The sequence below is a fragment of the Stegostoma tigrinum genome, chromosome 12, assembly GCF_030684315.1.
Source record: "Stegostoma tigrinum isolate sSteTig4 chromosome 12, sSteTig4.hap1, whole genome shotgun sequence".
In the NCBI taxonomy this organism is placed as follows: domain Eukaryota; kingdom Metazoa; phylum Chordata; class Chondrichthyes; order Orectolobiformes; family Stegostomatidae; genus Stegostoma; species Stegostoma tigrinum.
Genome location: NC_081365.1, coordinates 20,862,496 through 20,878,566, shown reverse-complemented (window position 1 = coordinate 20,878,566; position 16,071 = coordinate 20,862,496). Strand labels below are relative to the sequence as shown.

General features: G+C 42.1%; 1 protein-coding gene across 3 annotated transcripts in view; it reads left to right on the top strand.

Moving 5' to 3' along the window:
- Nucleotides 1-12,381, top strand: part of cryzl1 (crystallin, zeta (quinone reductase)-like 1) — an 83,671-nt gene extending 71,290 nt beyond the window's left edge. For all 3 annotated transcript variants that reach the window (XM_059650192.1, XM_059650189.1, XM_059650190.1), the window contains 4 exons: nt 2,455-2,573; nt 5,839-5,944; nt 10,354-10,399; nt 11,411-12,381. In XM_059650192.1, coding sequence (XP_059506175.1) covers nt 2,455-2,573; nt 5,839-5,944; nt 10,354-10,399; nt 11,411-11,510 — 371 coding nt within the window. In that variant the 3' untranslated portion in view covers nt 11,511-12,381. The remainder of the gene's footprint in view (nt 1-2,454; nt 2,574-5,838; nt 5,945-10,353; nt 10,400-11,410) is intronic.
- Nucleotides 12,382-16,071: the final 3,690 nt, after the last annotated feature.

Genomic DNA, 16,071 nt, shown 5'->3' with positions numbered 1-16,071 from the left:
CTATGAAGAAAAGCTGGATAAGTTTAGGTTGTTTTCCTTGGAACACTGAAGGCTGAGAGGAAACCTGATTGACATGTAGAAGATTGAGGAGCTTGGACTGGGACGATAGAAAGTGGCTGTTCCCCTTAGTTGAAGGACCAGACCTTTAAGGTGAAAGGCTGGAGGTTTAGAAGGGATTTGTGGAAAATGTTTGTCACCCAGAGGGTGACAGAAACCTCATAACCTTTAAACTTGGCTGACACTTGATTGTCATGACATTTAAGGCTATGAGTCAAATGCTGGAAAGTGATTTAGTGTAGATTCAGAGATTTTTTTTCTCAATGCAGACTTGATGGACTGAAGGGCCTCTTATTTTCTGTATGATTTTTTACGAATCTATTAAATGGAGAATTACTGCAAAATTATGAGGTGCAGACAGACTTAGGTGTTCTAGTGCATAAGTCTCAAAATGTTGGGATGTGGTACAGCACATAATCAAGAAGGCTAATACAACACCTCTTTATGCAAGAAATTGGACATCAAAATAAGAATGTTATGCTTCACTTAGTCAGGATATGGAAGTGCCAACGTTGGACTGGGGTGGGCAAGTTCAGAAGCCCTACTGCTCTGAAAGCTTGTGATTTCAAGTAAACCTGTTGGACTATAACCTGGTTAGAGATAATAGGAACTGCAAATGCTGGAGAATCCATGATAACAAGGTGTAGAGCTGGATGAACACAACAGGCCAAGCAGCATCATAGGAGCAGGAAGGCTGACGTTTTGGGCCTAGGCCCTTCATCAGAAAAATTTATTGCTGGGAGAATACAGAACATTACAGCGCAGTACAGGCCCTTCAGCCCTCGATGTTGCGCCGACCTGTGAAAACAACCTGAAGCCTATCTAACCTACACTATTCCATTATCATCCATATGTTTATCCAATGACCATTTAAATGCCCTTAACGTTGGCGAGTCTACTACAGTTGCAGGCAGGGCATTCCACGTCCTTACTACTCTCCCAGTAAAAAACCTACCTCTGACACCTGTCCTGTAATCTATCACAGTTTAGCTGTCAGCCCTGTTCACCAGGTACACTAGTTTTGCATGGTCATAAATTAAATACAGATCTTTTTAAAAAAAAATCTTTATTATAGATTCAATAGATTAAGTTTCATTTTGCAAACCAAGGGATTAGAACTCCTTTTCTGTAGTTTTGCCTTGCGTATAGATATGGAAAGTATGAAATCAACCTTTCTTTTTCATGCCAGCTTTTTTGGGCTCATATGGTGGATTTCACTCCCCAAAATGGTCTTCAGTGTTTAAAAAGCAAATCAATCCTTGTTTTCTTAACCTTATTTACCTGCTTTTATGAATAGCTAGAACATAGAACAGTACAGCACAGAACAGGCCCTTCAGCCCACAATGTTGTGCCGACCATTGATCCTCCTGTATGCACCCTCAAATTTCTGTGACCATATACATGTCCAGCAGTCTCTTAAATGACCCCAATGACCTTGCTTCCACAACTGCTGCTGGCAACGCATTCCATGCTCTCACAACTCTCTGCGTAAAGAACCTGCCTCTGACATCCCCTCTATACTTTCCACCAGCTAGCTTAAAACTATGACCCCTCGTGCTAGCCATTTCTGCCCTGGGAAATAGTCTCTGGCTATCAACTCTATCTATGCCTCTCATTATCTTGTATACCTCAATTAGGTCCCCTCTCCTCCTCCTTTTCTCCAATGAAAAGAGACCGAGCTCAGTCAACCTCTCTTCATAAGATAAGCCCTCCAGTCCAGGCAGCATCCTGGTAAACCTCCTCTGAACCCTCTCCAAAGCATCCACATCTTTCCTATAATAGGGCGCCCAGAACTGGACGCAGTATTCCAAGTGCGGTCTAACCAAAGTTTTATAGAGCTGCAACAAGATCTCACGACTCTTAAACTCAATCCCCCTGTTAATGAAAGCCAATACACCATATGCTTTCTTAACAACCCTGTCCACTTGGGTGGCCATTTTAAGGGATCTATGTATCTGCACACCAAGATCCCTCTGTTCCTCCACGCTGCCAAGAATCCTATCCTTAATCCTGTACTCAGCTTTCAAATTCGACTTCCAAAATGCATCACCTCGCATTTATCCAGGTTGAACTCCATCTGCCACCTCTCAGCCCATCTCTGCATCCTGGCAATGTCCCGCTGCAGACTACAACAGCCCTCTACACTGTCAACGACACCTCCGACCTTTGTGTCGTCTGCAAACTTGCTGACCCATCCTTCAATCCCCTCGTCCAAGTCATTAATAAAAATTACAAACAGTAGAGGCCCAAGGACAGAGCCCTGTGGAACTCCACTCACCACTGACTTCCAGGCAGAATATTTTCCTTCTACATGTAAGCACCCTCAAATTTCTGTGACCATATGCATGTCCAGCAGTCTGTGCTGTTAACAGTGTGCACTTCGATGTTGTGTTACAGTGCAGTTGTACAGCAAAGAAGATGAACCAGTTGTCAAACAACATCTCCCGCATAAACATGACATCCTCAGTCTTCTGTCTGTTGGAGGTCACTGGGTAACAACAGAGGAAAATCTGCAGGTAATCCAAGAAGCTTACACTGTATAGGTCATTTGTAACCTGTCAATGCACACTGTTCACCAGAAAACAAGACACTCAATATTGCATGAACTCCTATCATTCATGTTATTCCCAAAAATTAATTTCTGTTAATTTTAGGGTGTGCGGAGAGAGAATGGAAATTTATTTATTAAGTTACAATGTAGTTGTATCGCAAGTTGAAGTGGGGAAAAAATTATGGAGGGTTTGGTTTAATATCTTGTCGCTTTTTCATGTCTAAACATCCTTTAATTACTCATGCATGACGTGAAACCTCCTTCTTTTAAATCCTGATGTAAATGTTATATTTCTGTATCTGTTTGTGACTTGCAAGTGGAGGCGTAGGACCTTGACAGCTTCTGTTTCTAAACAGGAATGCCTTCTTAATTTCCTGTGTACCTCTTGACTTTGTATCTTAGCTTGTTTTGACAGGTTTTTTTTTTTAAAGAGCTCAATGGAACTAGTTTTCATGGTATAAGTTCTATTGCACTGTCTTCTGTAATCATGGTGAATGTTTGTGGTAAGTTAAAATTAGGTACTCAAGATCAGATTTTAGTAATTGCTTTTGTAACCGTCTTGCCCCAAGGACTAAATCATTATAATACCAGTTATGCTGTAGATCGTGCTGTATTAGGAGTATGCGTTTCATCTGCACTGTCATATACTTAGAATGGATTCACAGTTTGTAATGCCCCATTCTTGTTGTTAAATAATACTGATTTATGCTTTTAATGTACTCTGCTCCAAAAAATTACTTACTTTGTATTTTTGATCTATCATGTTTGACTTTTAAATTTAGAGCTGACCAACATTAATCAGGCATAAAGCATTCCATAAGTGCCACACTCGCAAACATCACTTTCCTACCAAAAACCACACTGGTTAAACAGCATGAATAGCACTTTCTTCCCCAACTCATTGAGCATAATCTCGTAACTCCTTTCTTGTTTAATTTCCTTCATTCTTCTCTCCCTCCTCCTTGCTGCCGTTTCCTTTTTTTCCCCTTGAACTCTTTAGCCCTGTTGATCTGAATACTACACTTGGCATTGTATGTCCACATATAACATCCCAGGAGATCAATTAGTTTTTAATAAAATGTTTTAAAACCACTACACCACTAACTGGTACAGTATGTGACTCAGATGAATTGCTTTTAAGTCAGAAGGAATCTATTTCCAAACTGTTTCCATTAAGACTGAGATGAGGAGGAATTTGTTCACAGAATGGTGAGCCTGTAGAAATCTCTGCCACTGAAATGTTGGGGCCAAAACTTTGAATGTTTTTAAGGAGGAGTTAGATATGATTCTTAGGGCTAAAGGGATCAAAGTGAAATTGGAAACAGGGTACTGTGTTGGATGGTCAGCTGTGATCATATTGAATAGCATAGCAGGGCCAAACGGCCTACACCTGTTCCTATTTTTCAACTTCTATGTATCTATAATGCTCTCCATTACCACAAGACTTAGCAAATTACTTCAGACAGTCAATAACGTATTTTAGAAGAGTAGTCACCATTATAAGGTCTGAAATGATTGTGGAGCGCACCATGGACAAGTTCAGTCCTGTACTTGCACGGGATGTGCATTCACTCAGGCACACACATGAACAACATAGTGCACCTATGCCCCCAACACACACACACAGGCACACATGCACCTAGCAATGGTCCCTTGATAGTGATCTGTCGGCCACAGAAACGTCTGTCTGTGCCTCTGACTAGAGAGTTTCCAATCTCAATTGACCACGTAGAACATGACATTACATTCGAGCCAGCCTTGGTACCAGAAACCTGGCTGTCTGTGCTACATTCCCCTGGGAGTCCATTACCCATCATATTCTTGGTTGAGATGGGGTTAGCCACAGGAGACTCCTGCACTATCTGTTTCCCTCTCCTACCTTTCCTGGAGGTAACCCATCTACCTGACTGTACCTATGGTTTATCTCCCTTCCTGCAACTGCCATCCATCACACCCCCAGCTCCTATAAATTCCACACTTCCTCTAACTGCTGCTCCAAACAATCCAATAGGATTCAAAACCAAACATATTTCCCGCAAACATAATATGGGAACTCTCCCTAATCTCCCACATCTGACAGGAAGAACACATAACTCTACTAAAGGTCATCCTTGCACCTTAATCTACAGACCCAGAAAATAGCCCAGTCATACTAGTCTAAAAACACAGCTCCAGGTTAACTGAGTACCAATGTTTTATATTTTAAGCTTAATCAAGAGAGAGATCTCAATAAAAACATATAATCAAAAAGAGCCCATTCTACTCACTATTGTAGATTTACAAAAAAAAATCAAAAAGATTTACAAAAAGGTCCTAGGAATTGTTTCTGAACAAGGGGACCTTGGAGTACAGGTTCATAATTCCTTGAAAATGGAGTTGTGGGTAGATAGGATAGTGCAGAAGGCATTTGGAATGCTTGCCTTTATTGGTCAGTGCATTGAGTATAGGAGTTGGGAGATAATATTGCAGCTGTACAGGACATTGATTCCATCACTTTCGAGTATTGTGAGCAATTCTGGTCTCCTGCCTATAGGAAGGATGTTGTGAAATTAGAAAGGGTTCAGAGGGCGTTAACAAGGTTGGAGGTTTGAGCTTGAGGGAGAGGCTAAATAGACTGGAACGATTTTCCCTTGAGAGTCTGAGGCTGAGGAGTGATCTTTCATAGAGGTATATAAAATCATGAGGCGCACGGATAGGGTGAATAGCCAAGGTCTTTTCCCCAGCGTGGGTTAGTCCAAAAATATAGGACATAGGTTTAAGGTGAGAGGGGAATGACATCTAAGGTACCAAAGGGGCAACTTTTTTCGTGTAGAGGGTGGTGCGTATATGGAATGAGCTGCCACAGGGAGTGGTGGAATCTGGTCCAATTACCCATCCTTTTAATGTTGTATTGAATAGGAAGGGTTTAGAGGGATATGGACCAAATGCCTGCAAATAGATTTGTATAGGCGGCCCGGTCGGCATGGATGAGTTGGACCAAATGGTCTGTTTCCATATTCTAAATCTCTATGACTCTAGGGAAGTACAATTGACCTTCTTTAAGTTGGGTGTGAAAGTGCTTCATAGCACTCCTACTGCCACTAAATTAACTAAATTTCACACCATGAAAACACAAATTGACAAGCAAGCAGAATTTAAAGTGTGCAGCATTTTCCATATTTGATCGATGTTACGATTGTCATATTATAGCTTGGTATCACTTTTTAACCTATTAATTTCTCCTTTCACAGCTGGATCCTCCAGATAGTCAGTTTCTATTTTGTAAAGCAGCAACCATTTCATTCCTAAATGAGGAAGTGTGGCAACTATCAAACATGCATCAAGGGAAGTATCTACGTATCCTTTCTTGGCACTGTTTAGAAGATTTCAGACCTTGAGTTAACAGTGCCCGATAATTTTAAGAACTGAATAACAAGACCTACGCTTTTACAGTATGCATGCAATATTTTGACTAGTGTTTGTTATCAACGGTCAAAAATAATAATTTTGCAACATAAAGTTTCCAACTCTTGCTAGATGTTTGATCTTGTGATGCTTGTTCAAATGTCAGTTGCCTGAAGTTTGTCAGTCAATATTGCATTTTCGTTATGAAAGTAGAGTTCCCCTGTGGTGAAGTAACTGTGCTGTCTATGAGGCTATAAAAGGACCATTGGCTGAGGGGAGCCGGATTTCAGGAAATTTCTTGAGTACCCTATGAATGGTTTAAACGTGGTGAAGTCTCTGCTCACACAATGTCCGCCTCCCCTTTTTTTTCCCCCTCATTTCCACCTCACCCCCACCACGCACATTTTCATGGCCACCATTTTCTCATCCCACTGCTGAGAAATTGAAAGCAGTCACTTTATTCCTCCAACAAAAGTAGAAAATTCTTAATACTCAGCAAGTCGTAAGGCTGTATAGCACAAGCAGACCGTTTTGTCCAACCCACCCGTGCCAAACAGATATTCTATGTTAATGTAGACCCGCTTGCTGGCATTTAGCCATCATCCCTTTAAACCCTTCCTATTCATATGCCCATCCAGATGTTTTCTAAATGTTGTAGTCATAGCAGCCACCTCCACTACCTCTGGCAGCTCATTCTATACATGCACCACCCTCTGTCTGAAAAAGTTGCCTCTCAGGCCCCGAATTATATTTTACTCTTCTCACCTTAAACCTATATCTTCTAGTTTTGGACTCTGTCTTACACCAGGAAAAGATCTTAGCTGTTCACCCTATCCATGCCCTTCGTGGTTTTATAAACCTCTAAAGTTACCCCTCAGTCTCCAACGCTACAGGGAAAAAGTTAGACAGCATCTGGGAGAGTTGACAACTCTGCCAAATGACAGGCACTAGAAGTGGAAAATCTGGATTTGAATGCGATTTCATGAAAAATGCAAGGCAACATTACATTCACAGTGAAACAGAAATCTGTTGAAGTTGCAGCTCCTGCTACTACTATGAACGGAGAACTGACTCGGGCAAACTCGAGAGGTAAAGAGTAAGGTTGGGCCAAATCAGGAAAGCAGTTTGGAGTATCAAATTTAAATAGTTGGTGCTGGTGCCTGAAATACAAATAGCCATTGACTGAGTACTTTCCAGCATAGGGCTTGGTCTTTAGCATAGACTGACTTACTGCATTGGAAATTTGTCATCACGCAATTGCTATCAGAACCAGCTTTGCCTCCTGTCATTGTTTCACTGGCAGTGTTCATTAACTGAATTCCTATTTTTCCTCCTGAACTGAACACTTTGCACTGTGTTAACAAAGTGTGGAGCTGGATGAACGCAGCAGGCCAAGCAGCATCTCGGGAGTACAAATGCTGATGTTTTGGGCCTAGACCCTTCATCAGGGAGGCTTCCTCTACATTGGGGAAACCAAGCGGAGGCTTAGGGACCGCTTTGCAGAACACCTCCGCTCGGTTCGCAACAAACAACTGCACCTCCCAGTCGCAAACCATTTTAACTCCCCCTCGCATTCCTCAGATGACATGTCCATCATGGGCCTCCTGCAGTGCCACAATGATGCCACCCGAAGGTTACAAGAACAGCAACTCATATTCCGCTTGGGAACCCTGCAGCCCAATGGTATCAATGTGGACTTCACAAGCTTCAAAACCTCCCCTTCCGCCACTGCATCCCAGAACCAGTCCAGTTCTTCCCCTCCCCCCACTGCACCACAAAACCAGCCCAGCCTGTCTCCGCTTCCCTAACCTGTTCTTCCTCTCACCCATCCCTTCCTCCCACCTCAAGCCTCACCTCCATTTCCTACCTACCACCTCATCACGCCTCCTTGACCTTAAAAAAAAATAGCTCTCTGATTGAAGGGTCTAGGCCCAAAATGTCAGCTTTTGTGCTCCTGAGATGCTGCTTGGCCTGCTGTGTTCATCCAGCTCCACACTTTGTTATCTTGGATTCTCCAGCATCTGCAGTTCCCATTATCCCTGTGCACTCTGTTATCTATCTTCAATTCCAGCAGACTTCAGGACAAAGCAGAGGGGTTGGCAACCCTGAATATATGTGAATCACTGGATAGAAATCATTGCACATTACCTGTACCATGGTGTATGATACAAATTTATGCACTGTTTGCCTAAGTTTTCACCTGATTAAAGAAGCAATTGTCAGTCTGATAATTCAGTTCCCTCTGTTTCTAACCAATAGTTTAATGCCTGAGTTTATTTTTCCCCATCATTTACTACTTTTTCCCAAAATATGTTGTACAACATTTGTTGTATACATTTGCTTTATATTTTTGTTGGCACCAACTTAACATGCAGTTGCCTAGTGAGTACAGAATTGTCATTTTAGAGATTAACTTCGTGATGATACAAAATGATATGTGATTGAATGAAGACATTTGCAGCTGTTCTCACCCATTAGTGTTTTCCAATGGTACAATGTGGCTGCAATAAACAAACACATATAAAAGAAAGGCAGTATGGGAAGTGTAGTCTGGGCAAGTCACTGAAATGGCATTTTTCCATGCTGTAACTGGATTCTGTGATATTCGAACTAAGTACCATATCTATATCTCTCTCACTTAGACAATCAGAATGCATTATGCTTAAATACATGTGCCTCTTTCTGTTCAGTGGGTTCGAATGCTTAAAAAGTTAAAATAAACAAGCGAGCATGAAACTCTTCAGCGTTTTTTGAGTTTTAAAAGTTTTAAATATGTTTGAACTGGTTCCAGTTGCCCTGTCCAGAGTTCCATACCTGTTGCCCAAAGTTAGGCTGGAACAATTTTGGCTTCAATTATACTGCATTTTTTTGTTGCTGTGCAGCTAAAATCTTTCAGCATTCAGAATGAGTAGTGTAACTATGCGATAAAGGTCTCAGCTTTAACAAATGTGTTTGGGAGAGGGGTCAAATACAGAGACATGTGGATGAACACTTTGCAACCTTTTGTCACCAGATGTACAAAATTTTGTTTTAGCTCTATCAGTAACTGGTCTATTACCAGTTTAAATTAAAACTGGTTCCTTGATTGTTGTTTTTATTCTGTCAGTGATAGAAATACTAATTTAGAAGTTGTGTATTTTGTGACTACAAATCCTTGCTTTCTGAAGAATATAATGAGGCCTATGTCAGTGGACAAGTAGTGGGCTGCATTGAACTTCTCTTTTTCTGCAAATCTTCTCCTCTCCCTGGTGAAGATTTTGGTTTTGACTTTTTCTGTCCCTGCCAATGCCAACAAGAATGTTCTTATTGTGTGAATCTGGTGGTAAGCAACAGGCTACTCAAATGTCGGAAACAAAATCAAGCATAAGCTTATCCCGGAACATTGTTTCTTTCACACGTCCAGCTGTAAATGACTGGATGACGGCTAGCAAGAGCAGAAACTCTGATCTATATTTCGCAACCAGCCTCCCCATCAAAACCCAGCCAGTAACTGAGACAACACCCAGCCAGTAACACAGTTTATTGCAGCTGGTTGTAGTCTGCATACCTGCACTTCCACTAACTTTAATGGACTCATCAGACCTATGATCAAACCTGTGACCTTTTCTGGTAGTCTGTTTAAGCTCAACCAATCCCTAACTTAAATTAACATGTTTAGAGTGCAGCCCTGGCATTTTCATAAGTGTATGTGTCTCTGTCTCTCTCTTTCTCTTCCTGCACTCGCCCAGCCCCACAACATGCTTATTTAGATTTTCATTGTGATTTCCTATTATCCACCAAAACCTGAGATGCAACAATTACTGTCCCCTAAATCATAGAACTCTGACAGTGTGAAAACAGGCCATTTGGCCCAACAAGTTCATACTGTCTCTACGAACAGCATCCCACCCAGACCCACCCCCCTATCCTTTCCCTGTAACACTGCATTTCCCATGTCTAATCCTCCTAATGTTCCTTGGACACTACAGGCAATTTAGTATCGCCAATCCTCCTAGCCTACGCATCTTTGGACTGTGGGAGGAAACCGTATCCCGTTCTTATGTTTTCCTTTTCTGTTCTGGTTCTTTTTCTCCTCTCTTTCACATTTCCATGGAGGAAAAAAAAGGAAAGTTTTTCATGATCATCACTTTGAAGCTAAGACATGCATATCAGACTGATGAGAGGAACAGTTCTCAAATGGTGAAGTGATTATAATAACAAACCATCCAAGGTCAGCAATCTGATGTTAAGAATGCAATCATTTAGAAATAGGGAAGATACATTGTACAAAATTCTTCAAATGTGTATCCATTGTTTTCTATTCATGTGATGTTTCACATTTTGTCACACTGAACTTTATACTCCTGAATGCCATTGCCTAGATATTTTGAAAGACGTGATGGAGAAGCTGGCCACTGGAACCTTTCGGTACTCATTTTGATACTTGTTCTAGCCTTTCTTGAGTTGCACTTTATAGGCCACTCACTGAAAATGGAAGCACACGTGTGAGCCAGTTCATTACAAAGCATCATTGTCATGCCCGCTGTTGGCTTGTCCATCCCTGCCTCCATAACAATTTTGAGAGTCAGAGAGACATCAAGTGGGCCTCCCTCCCAAGGCCCAATGGAGGCCTTTAAATGAGCTTGTAATGCCCAGTTAAGGGCCTCATCCTGTGACAATTCTGACATAGCGGTAGCAGGCAAGGCTGATACCCAGCAAAATTAACCCTGCTGGCCAGTTCAAGACATGTTGGGGTCCTTGTCAAACAAAGATCACTGCTACTCCCCCAGCCCACTCCACTCGACTCCACATCAGTTGGAGGCCATACCCACATCTATTTTTCCCTTCAATGTGCGACATGCCCCCCATCCACTCACTGGGCCTGTGTATACTAAAACATACCTAAATGCCCTGGTCCATTGTTGTACTCCAGATCTTTACCTTACACTAGTACCAGCATAGCTTTTGTGATTGGTTGGCAGTTCAGTGAGGCGAGACATCTTCTTGCGGATGGGTGGTCACCCAAAAAATTAAAGTGGGACAGGCTAGCTCGAGGAGCGTGGCTAACCCTTGACATATAAGCTGAGATGTGGGAGTCTGCTGTCAACATTTAATTCAGTCCACTTTGAAAGACAATTATCTAATAAATCAGTAATTGAAGTAAGTGCTTTAATTAAGTTCTACCTCTAGTAACTATACGTGCAAAAATTATACTACACATTTCCCTTAAAATTCACAGCAAAAATGCAGTCTTCACTATTTGATTAGTTATATAATTATATTTAAAATACACACTAGGTGATGAGGTGAAAACCATAACCTATTATCTAAACATTTTAGGTATCAATTTGCCTCATTTCCTAAAGAAAAAAAAATGTACCAGGTATTTTGAAGACTTTGTACAGTGTCTAGACATTTCTAACTGCTGTCTCTTTTCAGGCCTCAGTTGGATGAACCCATTCCAATATATGAAGCCTCAGTTGCTATGGAGATGGTTCAGAAGAAACAAGTCAAGAAAAAACAAGTTGTTCGGCTCTGAAACAGTGTCATGATAACTAATTTCTGCAAACAGCCAAAAGACTGGTGTTGATTCCCAAAGCATCTGTGTTATTCTGGGCAAATCGACAGCTTCAATTCCACTTCAACACTCGAATATTATAGCCACCTGTTTCCTGACAATGCTGTCGTTATGTACCGTCTTACAGAAAAGCTGATCATTTGTAATAACAAGAATGTGGTTTGCTGCATATACTTGACCTCAAGACTAATTTCAAAATGTTTTGAAACCATCTGAAATCATGCAAAAAGATTCAGTTTTGCTAATTTCTAGCGTACATTGCCTCTTGTCAACAGAGTGGTTGATGCTAAGTGTTGCATCAACTAATTAGACTGGATCAGTAGAATATAGGATTGCAGTAGTATAGCTTGGTGTCTACAAGGTCAGTTTGGTGATGTCATGCTCTTAAAGAAACAGTCCAGTTGGAATGAGCTGCATCCAATTTAATGGTGAGTCCTACTGTTGTCATTTGATACTGCAACGGCTCTCTAACCATGACCGCAGTGGATACAAAAAAGCAACTTTTTACATCGGATAATTTTAAACTATTTTCAAGCAGCACCGTGTCGCCTTTCTCTCTGCTTCCATAGCAAGAGTGAAAACAAATTAGCTTAATTTGGCTCTGTATCAGCAAGTTCTTCTAAAATAGACTTTTTTTTCTTTCAGGGCTGGTTAGTGTGAATTGTTTATAGTTCCCTGCACTAGTTTAGTCAAGCATGTTGGCTCAAGCCTGAGCCTTTGTAATCCCAGTGAAATCATTGTCTGCTTTGTGCTAAAGCAATTCTCAGTCCAGCAGTTTCTGACAATTATAGAAAGAAGTTGAATGGGCAATAAATAAAAGTTTTAGAAAGCCTGCTTGCTGAAGTGTCTTTTTCTTGTTAGCTGTGTCAATAAGAACAGATGCTTAAAATTCTATACCAACTCAACAAAAGGAAAATGTATGCTTTCTGGAGCTATTGATATTGAGCTGATACAAGGCAAAAATAGTTTGTAAAATTTTCATCTAGTTCTAACGAATTTTAAAATAGTTTCCAAAAAAAAATTCTAAACAACTTCAGGTGATTAGAAAGGAGTCAACTATGCCATCGAGCAGTAAGTGATGGGGATCTGGAATGCACTGCCTATGAATGTGTTGGAGGCAGGTTTAGTCACGACTTTGAAAAGGCAACTGAATAAGCAGCTGGAGAAGGTATTTAAGAGGAATACAGGGATAAGCTAAGAAAGTGGGGTGAACTGAGCTGCTCTTGTAGAGAACCACCATACACACACAGGGTTGAATGGCCTCTTTGTGCTGTAATCATTCCATGTCTTTATTCCATGATTCTATGGCTACCCAAACTTCAACCCCTCGCTGTCATGTAAAATATGTCATGTATATTTGTATTTTATAAATATTTAAGCTCACCACATGGCTAATGTTGGTAAAATAAGTGGTCATGCAACTAATACTTACTGCCAAAAATTGTACAGATCAACGCCAGAGAACTGCACCTATGTAATGAAATCCCATTCAGGTATGGTTTTGGTTTGGGGAAGGGTTCAGAACAGAATTCTGATTAAATGAAAAATTTCTTTTCCATAAACAGTACTTTTTTCCCCCCTCAAAGTTGAGGTGGAAATAGTTTTGCTGTAACTGCTGCAAACAGCTGTATATTTCTTACAACTCTTTTTTTTAAAGAATAATTCACTCACTTAAATTTTTGAAGTAAATTTCATTGGTTGTAACAATAAAAAAAACTACTGTTTATACTTAAGGAATATTTCATTTGCCAGTGTTTTTTGCTTTTTTGGATGATGCCATTCCAGCAGTTGAGTGTCCTTGTGCCAGATCCATAAATAGCAGCATTGGAAGAGGACCAGTAATTTTCCTGTTGCGTAGCATTTCTTTACAAATTAAATATCATTAGTGGTTAGCTTCTCAAAATAACTGAAAAGGTGGAAATGAAGCACAAATTCATGGTAAAATTCAATCTTCCTTGAAAGGGGACATTTTCAGCCTACAGTGTTTATGGTGCTAAAAATTCTTTCAGTATTGGGAGCTAGTGATAATAGTCATGTTCACTGAATTAACATACCTAATTAGCATGCCATCTATGTTAACCTTCAGTTATGCTGAATTTTAGAACCAGGACAATATTGTCAATGTTCAAAAATATTATGTGGGTTTGTTAAATTACTGAATTAATAACACCCAACAACATAAAATTGAAGAATGTCTTGTATTAAATTTATTGGCTATGTTGAACTGACAGCCCTCAATCGAGCTGGTTGTAGGCGCATTACGTTGACTCTGGAATCCGTCCTTTAAAGTGAAATAAATTCTTTCAATCGCGATTTGAGTAATTTGGATAGGAAACTGTATTTGTGATTGGTAAGGACACAATGGAACTTGATGCCATGTCTGCCACAAATGATCACTGATGGAGGTGATAGTCATACAACACAGAAACAGACCCTTCAGTCCACTCGTTCATGTGAGGCTGGATGAACACAGCAGGCCAAGCAGCATCTCAGGAGCACAAAAGCTGACGTTTTGGGCCTAGACCCTTCATCAGAGAGGGGGATAGGGTGAGGGTTCTGGAATAAATAGGGAGAGAGGGGGAAGCGGACCAAAGATTGAAAGAAAAGAAGATAGGTGGAGAGGAGAGTATAGGTGGGGAGGTAGGGAGGGGATAGGTCAGTCCAAGGAAGACGGACAGGTCAAGGAGGTGGGATGAGGTTAGTAGGTAGATGAGGGTGCGGCTTGGGGTGGGAGGAAGGGATGGGTGAGAGGAAGAACCGGTTAGGGAGGCAGAGACAGGTTGGACTGGTTTTGGGATGCAGTGGGTGGAGGGGAAGAGCAGGGCTGGTTGTGTGATGGGGGGAGGGGACAAACTGGACTGGTTTTGGGATGCGGTGGGGGAAGGGGAGATTTTGAAGCTGGTGAAGTCCACATTGATACCATTGGGCTGCAGGGTTCCCAAGCGGAACATGAGTTGCTGTTCCTGCAACCTTCGGGTGGCATCATTGTGGCACTGCAGGAGGCACGTGATGGACATGTCATCTAAAGAATAGGAGGGGGAATGGAAATGGTTTGCGACTGGGAGGTGCAGTTGTTTATTGCGAACTGAGCTGAGGTGTTCTGCAAAGCGGTCCCCAAGCCTCCGCTTGGTTTCCCCAATGTAGATGAAGCCACACTGGGTACAATGGATGCAGTATACCACATTGGCAGATGTGCAGGTGAACCTCTGCTTAATATGGAAAGTCATCTTGGGGCCTGGGATAGGGGTGAGGGAGGAGGTGTGGGAGCAAGTGTAGCATTTCCTGCGGTTGCAGGGGAAGGTGCCGGGTGTGGTGGGGTTGGAGGGCAGTGTGGAGCGAAGGTTGCAGGAACAGCAACTCATATTCCGCTTGGGAACCCTGCAGCCCAATGGTATCAATGTGAACTTCACCAGCTTCAAAATCTCCCCTTCCCCCACCGCATCCCTAAACCAGCCCAGTTTGTCCCCTCCCCCCACCGCACCACACAACCAGCCCAGCTCTTCCCCTCCACCCACTGCATCCCAAAACCAGTCCAACCTGTCTCTGCCTCCCTAACCTGTTCTTCCTCTCACCCATCCCTTCCTCCCGCCCCCAAGCCGCACCTCCATCTCCTACCTACTAACCTCATCCCACCTCCTTGACCTGTCCGTCTTCCCTGGACTGACCTATCCCCTCCCATACTCTCCTCTCCACCTATCTTCTTTTCTCTCCGTCTTCGGTCCGCCTCCCCCTCTCTCCCTATTTATTCCAGAACCCTCACCCCATCCCCCTCTCTGATGAAGGGTCTAGGCCCGAAACGTCAGCTTTTGTGCTCCTGAGATGCTGCTGGGCCTGCTGTGTTCATCCAGCCTCACATTTTATTATCTCGGATTCTCCAGCATCTGCAGTTCCCATTATCACTAGTCCACTCATTCATGCCAGGTTTCCTAAAATGAACTAGTCCCATTTCCCTGTGTTTGGCTCTAGGCATGTGTTTAGCGAAATTTTAAAAAATATTATTATTGTATTTGCCTCTACTATGTCCTTTGGTAGCTCATTCCTACACAGCTACGTGTGACACCCCAACACCTATACTCAATTGTTGTGACCAATGAAGGCAAGTGTGCCAAATGCCCTTTTTCACCACCCTACCTGTGTTGCCACATTCAAGGAAATGTACCTCCAGGTCTCTCTGTTTGACGCTACCCAGCGTCCTGGGTCGTGTAATTCCTGTCCCAGTTTGACAGTATCAAAATGCAACATCTTGCATTTATCCTCAACCTATTGGTCCAGCTGGTCAAGATCTCATTGCACTGTTAGATAACCTCGTTCACTTTCCAGTGAACATCAGTTTTGGTATCTTGTGCAAGCTTACTAACCATGCCTCTTGTATTGTCATTTAAATCATTGATACAAATGATGAACAACAGCAGACCCTTGGGGCTGGTCATAGGCCTCCAATCCAAACAACCGCCTTCTACCACCATCCTCTGTCTCTTACTGTCAAGCAAATCTGTTTTCAGTTGGCTTGCTCTCCCTGGAT